The 8,837-nt window shown below is 43.9% G+C and overlaps 1 protein-coding gene and 12 non-coding genes across 13 annotated transcripts; all 13 read right to left on the bottom strand.

Moving 5' to 3' along the window:
- Positions 1–236: 236 nt before the first annotated feature.
- Positions 237–306, bottom strand: LOC121724724. Its single transcript, XR_006035275.1, has one exon. It is a non-coding gene; the product is annotated as a small nucleolar RNA SNORD18 (small nucleolar RNA).
- Positions 307–632: 326 nt separating this feature from the next.
- Positions 633–702, bottom strand: LOC121724727. The gene has a single exon (XR_006035278.1). It is a non-coding gene; the product is annotated as a small nucleolar RNA SNORD18 (small nucleolar RNA).
- A 350-nt stretch (positions 703–1,052) lies between these two features.
- Positions 1,053–1,124, bottom strand: LOC121724732. The gene has a single exon (XR_006035283.1). It is a non-coding gene; the product is annotated as a small nucleolar RNA SNORD18 (small nucleolar RNA).
- A 311-nt stretch (positions 1,125–1,435) lies between these two features.
- On the bottom strand, positions 1,436–1,505 carry LOC121724726. The gene has a single exon (XR_006035277.1). It is a non-coding gene; the product is annotated as a small nucleolar RNA SNORD18 (small nucleolar RNA).
- Positions 1,506–3,055: 1,550 nt separating this feature from the next.
- Positions 3,056–8,635, bottom strand: rpl4 (ribosomal protein L4). The gene is made up of 10 exons (XM_042110313.1): positions 8,550–8,635; positions 7,333–7,504; positions 6,992–7,098; positions 6,571–6,709; positions 5,946–6,070; positions 5,729–5,858; positions 5,262–5,418; positions 4,910–4,993; positions 4,482–4,602; positions 3,056–3,252 (listed from the first exon to the last, which is right to left on the bottom strand). The coding sequence occupies exons 1-10, from the start codon at positions 8,550–8,552 to the stop codon at positions 3,160–3,162; spliced, it is 1,131 nt and encodes a 376-aa protein (XP_041966247.1). The 5' UTR covers positions 8,553–8,635; the 3' UTR covers positions 3,056–3,159.
- Positions 3,611–3,680, bottom strand: LOC121724725. The gene has a single exon (XR_006035276.1). It is a non-coding gene; the product is annotated as a small nucleolar RNA SNORD18 (small nucleolar RNA).
- On the bottom strand, positions 4,700–4,769 carry LOC121724728. The gene has a single exon (XR_006035279.1). It is a non-coding gene; the product is annotated as a small nucleolar RNA SNORD18 (small nucleolar RNA).
- Positions 5,128–5,199, bottom strand: LOC121724731. Its single transcript, XR_006035282.1, has one exon. It is a non-coding gene; the product is annotated as a small nucleolar RNA SNORD18 (small nucleolar RNA).
- On the bottom strand, positions 5,513–5,582 carry LOC121724729. Its single transcript, XR_006035280.1, has one exon. It is a non-coding gene; the product is annotated as a small nucleolar RNA SNORD18 (small nucleolar RNA).
- Positions 6,164–6,291, bottom strand: LOC121724737. The gene has a single exon (XR_006035288.1). It is a non-coding gene; the product is annotated as a small nucleolar RNA SNORA35 (small nucleolar RNA).
- Positions 6,801–6,898, bottom strand: LOC121724733. The gene has a single exon (XR_006035284.1). It is a non-coding gene; the product is annotated as a small nucleolar RNA SNORD16 (small nucleolar RNA).
- Positions 7,218–7,287, bottom strand: LOC121724730. Its single transcript, XR_006035281.1, has one exon. It is a non-coding gene; the product is annotated as a small nucleolar RNA SNORD18 (small nucleolar RNA).
- Positions 7,575–7,672, bottom strand: LOC121724734. The gene has a single exon (XR_006035285.1). It is a non-coding gene; the product is annotated as a small nucleolar RNA SNORD16 (small nucleolar RNA).
- Positions 8,636–8,837: the final 202 nt, after the last annotated feature.

Below are 8,837 nucleotides of genomic sequence, written 5' to 3'. Positions count from 1 at the left end.
ATACATTCAGAAACCCTTCTCAGGTTTGTATATGTGTGGAAGCACCAGACACAAAATAACACCCCAAATCCCAGAAAAACGTCTGTATTGTGTGTCTGTGCACTTCAAGAGGATTCTTTAGAACTGCACTGCATCTTCTTTCTGCAGGATGACAAAACACACACAAGGTTAGGCTGCAACACAGGAGCAACCGACAGCGCACTTCACTTAGTGACCTCCAGCAGTGAGGTACGAACAGGCTCAGGACTTCCAATATAATCAGTGGGTTCAGAAACACGGACCAGAAGTGGAATATCATCATTGCTACACATGGCACGCACACACACACACACGAGAATACACTACAATTATGGTTTCAAACACAAGACACTACTCAAGCACTCACTTGTAGTCAACCTTCTGGGAAGAGGCTTTGCGCTATGTGCCATCGAGGCCGTCCGGCTTGTGGAAGGTGCTCTGTCCAGATGCAGAAAGGACCGATATGGCCACCAGGAGCAGGCTTAAGCAGGTCGAGCTTGTTCACATTCTGCAATGTGATGCCTACAGGCAGGAATCCACAGGGTTAATACACATGTAACTTGTGTAAAAACAGAGCACTTTACTTCGTTACCTCTCAAAAGTGAGATATGGACAAGCTCAGGACTTCCAACATAATCAGTGGGTTCAGAAACACGGACCAGAAGTGGAATATCATCATCGCTACACATGGCTATGGTAGAAGTTATTCTGCAATGAGCTTCCTGAAAGCGTTGTTAGAAGCTACCATCATAAATTATGGAATGCTCCACAGTTGTTGCTCAACAAAGCCTCCAAGAAATGCAGTCCTAGACGACAGAGTGATGTTACTTACTGTGGGGCTCAAAGTGCTTTGTGGATCTCGTCACTTTAAAATTCTGCACAGGTCTGTGTTGGTCATCTTGTGCTTTGGCAGGCTGGACAAAGATGAGGAAGAAAGTCAGTAGTCACAAAATACTTTATTGCAAGCAGGAATGACAAAGGATGAGTTACAGATATCTAGTCTTTCATAAATTTCAGACTCTTAAGGACTATGTACACTCAGAACTTCAGCAAGACGTCATTCCTTTCAGAAACACGGACCTTGAAGTGCAAGCTCATCATGGTAGAACACACACACACACACACACCTCAGAACAAGCTACTATCATGGTTTCAACACAAACACTCACTTGTAGTCAACCTTCTGTGAGGCTTTGCGCCATGTGCCATAGAGGCCGTCCAGCTTGCGGAAGGCGCTCTCTGTCCAGATGCAGAAACGACCGATATGGCCACCAGGAGCAAGCTTCAGCAGGTCCAGCTTGTTCACATTCTGCAATGTGATGCCTACAGGCAGGAATCCACAGGGTTAATATACACATGTAACTTGTGTAAAAACAGAGCACTTCACTTCGTTACCTCTCAAAAGTGAGGTATGAACAAGCTCAGGACTTCCAACATAATCAGTGGGTTCAGAAACACGGACCAGAAGTGGAATATCATCATCGCTAGTGACTTCACTTAGTAAAGGCTTCAAAACTCAGTACAGAGTGTAAAATCCCAAGTGATCGCATTAGGGTATGCAGTATAACTACAGTAAAAGTAGTGTACTCTATCTAAAGAGCCATCACATTAGTGGCAGACTGTTCTAGGACTCACCTAGGATGTTTCTGAATGCTCTGGTCACACCATTGTTCTTGTTGAAGACGATGCATGGTCCCTTGCGCTGGATACGTCTGCGGTTCCTCATCTTACCCTTGACAGCACGCATACGCTGAGAGGCGTAGACCTGAACACAGAATACACAAAATACTACCCAATTCAGGCAAAAGTGTTCATCTGACTTACAGGTTAACACGTAGTTACAGGAGAATTTTTAACCTTGACAGCCACAAGCAGAAAGATGGCTTACCTTCTTGATGTCATGCTAAGCCTTCAGCTTCAATAGCACAGCCTCCAGTCTTCTTGTACCCGCCAACTTAAAATCGACAACCAGGTGCACCCCAGAGATCTTTGACAGAGGCACATGTTCCTGGCACTTTTCTCTGATGAACTTTTAAATCGGAACATTGTGTAAAAAAGGTAAATTGTTTGCTTGAAATTAAATGGCCAGTAAGAGGAAGATCACCATTAACTAGAACACTCTTAGTGCTCTAGGCTCAACGTACCACTCGTATCATAGTATACCCCTCATGAGCGTCTCAAAGGTTTAGTTTGCCTGGTAAGTGAAGCACTGATCCATGATCCAGTGTGACAATGAGTCAGCTTCCACTTAATTGAGCCATTTGACCTGCGGCTTGGAGGCCCTCCCTGCGGGGTGAACGGAGAAGTACCTCTTGCCCAACTGTACAGGCTTCAGAGACACGGGAACTTCCTGTAAAAACTGAATGTAAAACCATTACACCATCCTTTCCATCTATATTTGTAAAAGTGGGTTTCTCCGGTTAAAGGACCGTTCGACCTACGGTCATCTGCAGTCTCTTAAACATGTGCTTATTTATGATGGGGAGTAGACATTCCCAGCCTCCTCTGCTCTACCCCACGAGTATGTGTGCCAATAGTCCATTTCCCACCGGAGGGATTTTTGCAGTTCCTAGAACGTAACATTCCTGGAAACCTTTTCTAGTGTTCCACCGGAACCAATTTGGGGATTACTAAGTTCCTCTGACCGCAGTTCCTGTAACTCTTTCAGCTCCTACTTCAGGGCAGGGTCTTTTCCCTTTTCCGCATAGGAACCCTTAGTGACCTAGGTCTACGTTGATTGGTCCAACTTATAAGTCACGTCCACTGTCAACCCAAGTCGATTTGGCGACCAGCTCCTATGGCCACTTGGAATGCAAATGGCAAATCTGGTTTTGGGGGGAGATTAGTATAACTGTTTAGAAGTGGACTGTTCCTCGAACTATGTTCCTGTAACTACTTGGTTGGAAAGTGGCTCCAAAAGAATCTCTTGGTGGATTTAGGGATGTGTATTCAATAAACTTGCAGTTCATTTAACTACATCATCCATAGCATGGCATCATTTTTCCACCTCGCTTCTATAAAATGACACAGCCTGCAGTGAATTTTATAAGACATCTTTTATTTGAATGCATTGCTAAACTGAACTCCAGTGGACTTGTCATAATGTGGCAGCTGCCACAGCTGACGCAGAACACCAAGTCTTTATTCAGCCTTGGGGGCAGGAGCTGCAGCTGCCTTCACCTTGGGATGCTTCTTCTTGGGCTTCTTCTTGGACTTCAGCATCTTCTCCTTGATCTGGAGAACAGATGAAGACCATTAGGTTCCTTACAACCAAGCTTCTTCAAGTGCTGTCATTAACAGGCTCTAGCAAATTGCTTATGGCAGGGGGTCAGCAAGTAACTGGCAGCAGGCCAGCATTTTTCTTAGCCAATAGATGGTGGGCCAGAGTATACTAATATTGAAACTCAGCTGTGGTGGATGTTGTATTAGTCCACACATATCTACACAGAAAACGGATAAAAAATTTTTTTTTAAAAAAACAAACAAAAAAACAGGTGAAAACACAAACCATGGATGGGCCCATTAATGGTCTACTAAAAGCTCTTGAACCCTCATCTCCCATTTCGTTACCTCTCAAAAGTGAAGTATGGACAAGCTCAGGACTTCCAACATAATCAGTGGGTTCAGAAACACGGACCAGAAGTGGAATATCATCATCGCTAGTGACTTCACTTAGTAAAGGCTTCAAAACTCAGTACAGAGTGTAAATTCCCAAGTGAAAGTATTAGGGTATGAGGTATAACTAGAGTAAAAGTGCACTCTATCTAAAGAGCCATCACATGAGCCACAGAAAACATAAAAAAAAATTTCAATATTGTTAATAATTTTAGCAATGATTGACAGTTCAACATAGTCTGACTTGTTCTTCTTTGGATATAGTCTATAATTCTTAAATATACAGTTGATTCACCTCCTGACAGACAGTGTTACAATGTATATTGTTTGCCTACAAGAAACATTAGTGTGCAGAGTGAGGAGCAAACTACAGGAGTTAGCTGGGAGAAAATGTTTTAAGTCAAAAAGTCAAGGGAAGTTTTACCGCAAGAGTATAGCCTTGCTAAAAAGGAATGAAAAGAACTTTACGCTCATCTTGGTCGGTTTCAGAAATGCAAAGTCTGTATCTGGTGCGCAACAACGCTGTCGCTGTTTGAAAAGAACATAAGGGCACCTTCAAGGTGGCCTATCCGCACCAGACACAGGAACAAAAATGCAACATTGAAGCAGGGGGCTATGCACAATCTACCAGGATCCTAGTGCGTTCTGGTGTTCGTTCTCTTTTATTTAAGCACCCACACTCATTGGTGAATAAGCTACTCGTAAATCAATATTGTACAATAAAAATAATAATCTGACAGGCCAAATAATATTGCTGGTGGGCCAACTTTGATTTAAAACTGTAGCTACTGGGTACCACTGACAAACACAATGGCATTCTGGTAATGTCTGGCAAGCAGACTACTCACAGCTGGGTTGTGTGCCATGATGGCGCGGCGGCGGAACGTCTTGGCATATGGGTTCAGCTTCATCATGACCCTCAAGTTCTTAAGAGGATTCTTCTTCAGGACTCTGCGCTGCATCTTCTTTCTGCAGGATGACAAAACACACACACAAGGTTAGGCTGTAACACAGGAGCAACCGACAATGCACTTCACTTCTTGATCTCGAACAGTGAGGTATGGACAAGCTCAGGACTTCCGATATAATCAGTGGGTTCAGAAACACGGACCAGAAGTGGAATATCATCATCGCTACACGTGGAAGTTTTTCATTCTGCAATGAGTTTCCTGAAAGCGCTGCTAGATGCTACCATCTTGAATGATGGAACACTCAGCTGTTGTTCAACAACGTCCTCAGGAAATGCAGTCCTAAAAGACAGGGTGAGGTTACTTACTGTGGGGCACGAAGTGCTTTGTGGATCTCGTCACTCTTCAGAATTCTGCTCAGGTCTGTGTTGGTCATCTTGTGCATTGGCAGGCTGGACAAACATGGGAAAGAAAGTCAGTTAAGTCCCAAAAAAACACTTTATTGCAAGTAGGAATGACAAAGGATGAGTTACAGATATCTAGTTTTTTTAAAGATTTCAGACTCTTAAGGACTATACATACACACGCACTCAGAACTTCAGCAAGAAGTCATTCCTTTCAGAAACACGGACCTTGAAGTGCAAGCTCATCATTGTAGAAAACACACACACACAAACTACTATTATGGTTTCAACACAAAAACAATACTTAAACACTCACTTGTAGTCAACCTTCTGTGAGGAGGCTTTGCGCCATGTGCCATAGAGGCCATCCAGCTTGCGGAAGGCGCTCTCTGTCCAGATGCAGAAACGACCGATATGGCCACCAGGAGCAAGCTTCAGCAGGTCCAGCTTGTTCACATTCTGCAATGTGATGCCTAAAGGCAGGAATCCACAGGGTTAATATACACATGTATATTGTGTAAAAACAGAGCACTTCACTTCGTTACCTCTCAAAAGTGAGGTATGAACAAGCTCAGGACTTCCAACATAATCAGTGAGTTCAGAAACACGGACCAGAAGTGGAATATCATCATCGCTAGTGACTTCACTTAGTAAAGGCTTCAAGACTCAGTACAGAGTGTAAAATCCCAAGTGAACACATTAAGGTATGAGGTATAACTAGAGTAAAAGTACTGTAGTCCATCTAAAGAGCCATCACGAGTGGCAGACTGTTCTAGGACTCACCTGGGATGTTTCTGAACGCTCTGGTCACTCCGTTATCCTCGTTGAAGACGATGCATGGTCCCTTGCGCTGGATACGTCTGCGGTTCCTCATCTTACCCTTGCCAGCACGCATACGCTGAGAGGCGTAGACCTGAACACAGAGGATGGATCAGACACAAAAATACTACCAATTCAGGCAAAAGTGCTCATCTGACACACAAGCAGAAAGATAGCTTACCTTCTTGATGTCGTTCCAAGCCTTCAGCTTCTTCAGCAGAAGCACGGCTTCCTTGGTCTTCTTGTATCCCTCAACTTTATCATCGACAACCAGGGGGACCTCGGGGATTTCTTCAATGCGATGGCCTACACAAGAGCATTAAGTGTGCATGAAGCAACTACAGACGCATCACACATCAACGCACAGCTATAAGGCCTAAAAACAGCAAGATCCACCAGAAATGTTCTCAGCCTTCGAAAGGGATGAGCCAGAGATCAAGCACAGCCCTTCTGCAAACTGAAGATCATTTGGCACTGAACTGGTCTAATACCACCATGGGAAAGGCAGGCAAGACCGTTCAGTGCAAAATCTTAATGCTGTTAAATCTTTTACAAACTATGCAACATAAAAAAAATAGAATTAGAACTGCAATGCTGCATTTTGAGCACCATTAAAGCAGGGAATCCACAGCCAAGTTGCACTTTAGAACCATGAACTTCAGTTAGATGGAAAAACAATCACCTTCACCAACTCGAGCTATTACACAGCTTTGAATTTAGCTAGTCATTCTCAAGATAAACCCTTTAGCACATCATTTGCATTGCCCTTGCTCTCAATCTCACAGGTGCAGAAAGCACAAACGTACCCTTAGCCATGACCAGGGCAGGCAGGGCTGTTGCAGCCAAGGCTGAGCACATGGCGTAGCGCTTCTGGGTGATGTTGATTCTGCGGTGCCAGCGGCGCCAAGTCTTGGTGGGGGCAAACATACGACCTCCACGACACATCTACATGGGAGTCAAGGCAATATTGCAGAACCCATAGAACACGCAAACACCATCTACATCCATGTGTAGTCATGTCATCTTTTTCTGTTCCTGCTCAGAGTCAAGGTTCGTCAGGCTTCTGTGGTGACATGTGACGGCAGGCAACCGTCGTCACACACAGAGTAGGACGCAAATTACACCATCACTGCAAGCTGCCTCAAAGATGCAAATCACCTACTCCTTAAGATCATACCACACATTGAGTTAGCAATGACCTAATACACCGTTTTGACAGAAGGATACGTTTCCAAAGGCACCCTGACCAGAGCGGTGGGTACCGCCTCCACGCACACGGGGGATACGGGCCACAGCTCTGCCTGTGCCCCAGGACTCAGCGCTGGTCTGGTGACCTGATAAACACAGAAAACAGTATGAGGCTCGTGCATTTATAAGCCCTGTGAAACAAAAACCAAAAAAAAAAAAAACTATCGAAGAGTAGTTTGAACATCATTATATTGACTAGATTAAGCTCATCAGTACTTCCAACGTTATCAGGACATCAGAAACACGGACCTAGAAGTGGAGTATCATCAGTGGAGCTTCAAAGTCATTATTGTAGCGGTCACAGGAATATTGACACTTACCGGCCAGCTCACTGACAGCGTATGGCTGACGGCTGTTCTTGCGCATGTTGGTGTGCACGAAGTTCACCACGTCAGGGCGGATGGGTGCTCTGAACACGGCTGGCAGCACCACATTTTTACCGGAGGTCTCTCCTTTCTCGGAGAAGACCGAGATTAATGGTCTGGCACAAGCCTGGAAGAAACAGGAAGCAGCTTAGAAGAGGAGGAATGGCATGCAAAAAGGTGAACATTTCTCCTGCACTTGCTCAGAATTAAGTTTCAACAAACATCTGCGACAGCATGTGACAGTAGGCATCTGTCGCTGAGCACAGTGTCAGACGCAAATTACACCATCACTGCAAGTGGTAGCAAAACTGTTTTTTGAACAGGGGAACACCATTCTGACTCAACCAAAACTAACCAAGGGCAATGGGGATCAGTTCCAATCATTAGCAAAGAAAGGGCTACCCAGGATGAGGTTGTACATTTTGGCATTACAGTGACTAATCTTTGGTTGACCATTTCAACCAATCAAAACATGGTAAATCCCTAAATTAACACTTTATTTCTCGCACTAGAGCAACATTTTTGAATGACCATAAACCTGTATTTACTTCTCCGGTCACTACGAGGCCGCAGGCGGCAGGTTGAAAGCAGCATTTGCACGCTAGCAGGCATTTACACATGTAAATATCATTTACTTGCGTATTGCGGTGAACGAACGCTCCTTTTGTTTGAACGAACGCTAAATGAGACTTAAACGATAAGGGCAAATCTTTGCAACCAAATTAACAGGGAGAAATTCATTTTGTGTCTAACTGTAGGCCTACCATGCCGTAAAGCTAATGTTATATGCTAACATTCGCCAACACGCCAGTCGGTAAAGACCTATACTTCTAACCACAAACACATGACTTTATATAATGCAATCACATCAATAATACTGGTTGGTCACTGTGCCGCTAACTACGATCGGCAGTGGTAACATATCGACTACACTTTAATCACAACTTATGTTAAGGAATTTCTCAAATCATTGGCGAGTCACCACACGTGTAATGTTAGCTGCTAGCTTCAATTAGGGCTCAAAATGGCTTCCAAATCCTACGTCTCAACCTTTTAATAATACAGGTATGAAATTGTATTCCACGGACACATGGCTAAAAAATATACTTTAATACAACAGTTACGGTCACAAATGTGAAGAGAAGTCACAAAAATCCAATTGAAAAACATACCATTTTATATTACTCTTCACGGCTCGCCGGGAACCACGCTCCTGACACGATGGCGGCCACGGAAGAAAAGGAAGTCGGTATAGCACCTTCCAGGAAATATATGCATCCGACATGTAGTGACTTCCGACAAGACTTGGTCCTGCGGTTAACTTTGAGTTTATGCTATATTAGTACTCGAGTAGCACTCCAAATAATATATTATTTCGGTTAATTGAATTTTTAGTGTACGGAATTCATAACTTATTACTGAACAAATAAAAAGAAGAGGGACTATATCTTATGAACTAT

This window comes from Alosa sapidissima, chromosome 11 (assembly GCF_018492685.1).
Source record: "Alosa sapidissima isolate fAloSap1 chromosome 11, fAloSap1.pri, whole genome shotgun sequence".
In the NCBI taxonomy this organism is placed as follows: domain Eukaryota; kingdom Metazoa; phylum Chordata; class Actinopteri; order Clupeiformes; family Clupeidae; genus Alosa; species Alosa sapidissima.
The sequence above is the reverse complement of the archived record's forward strand: the minus strand, read 5'-3'. Positions and strand labels throughout refer to the sequence as shown.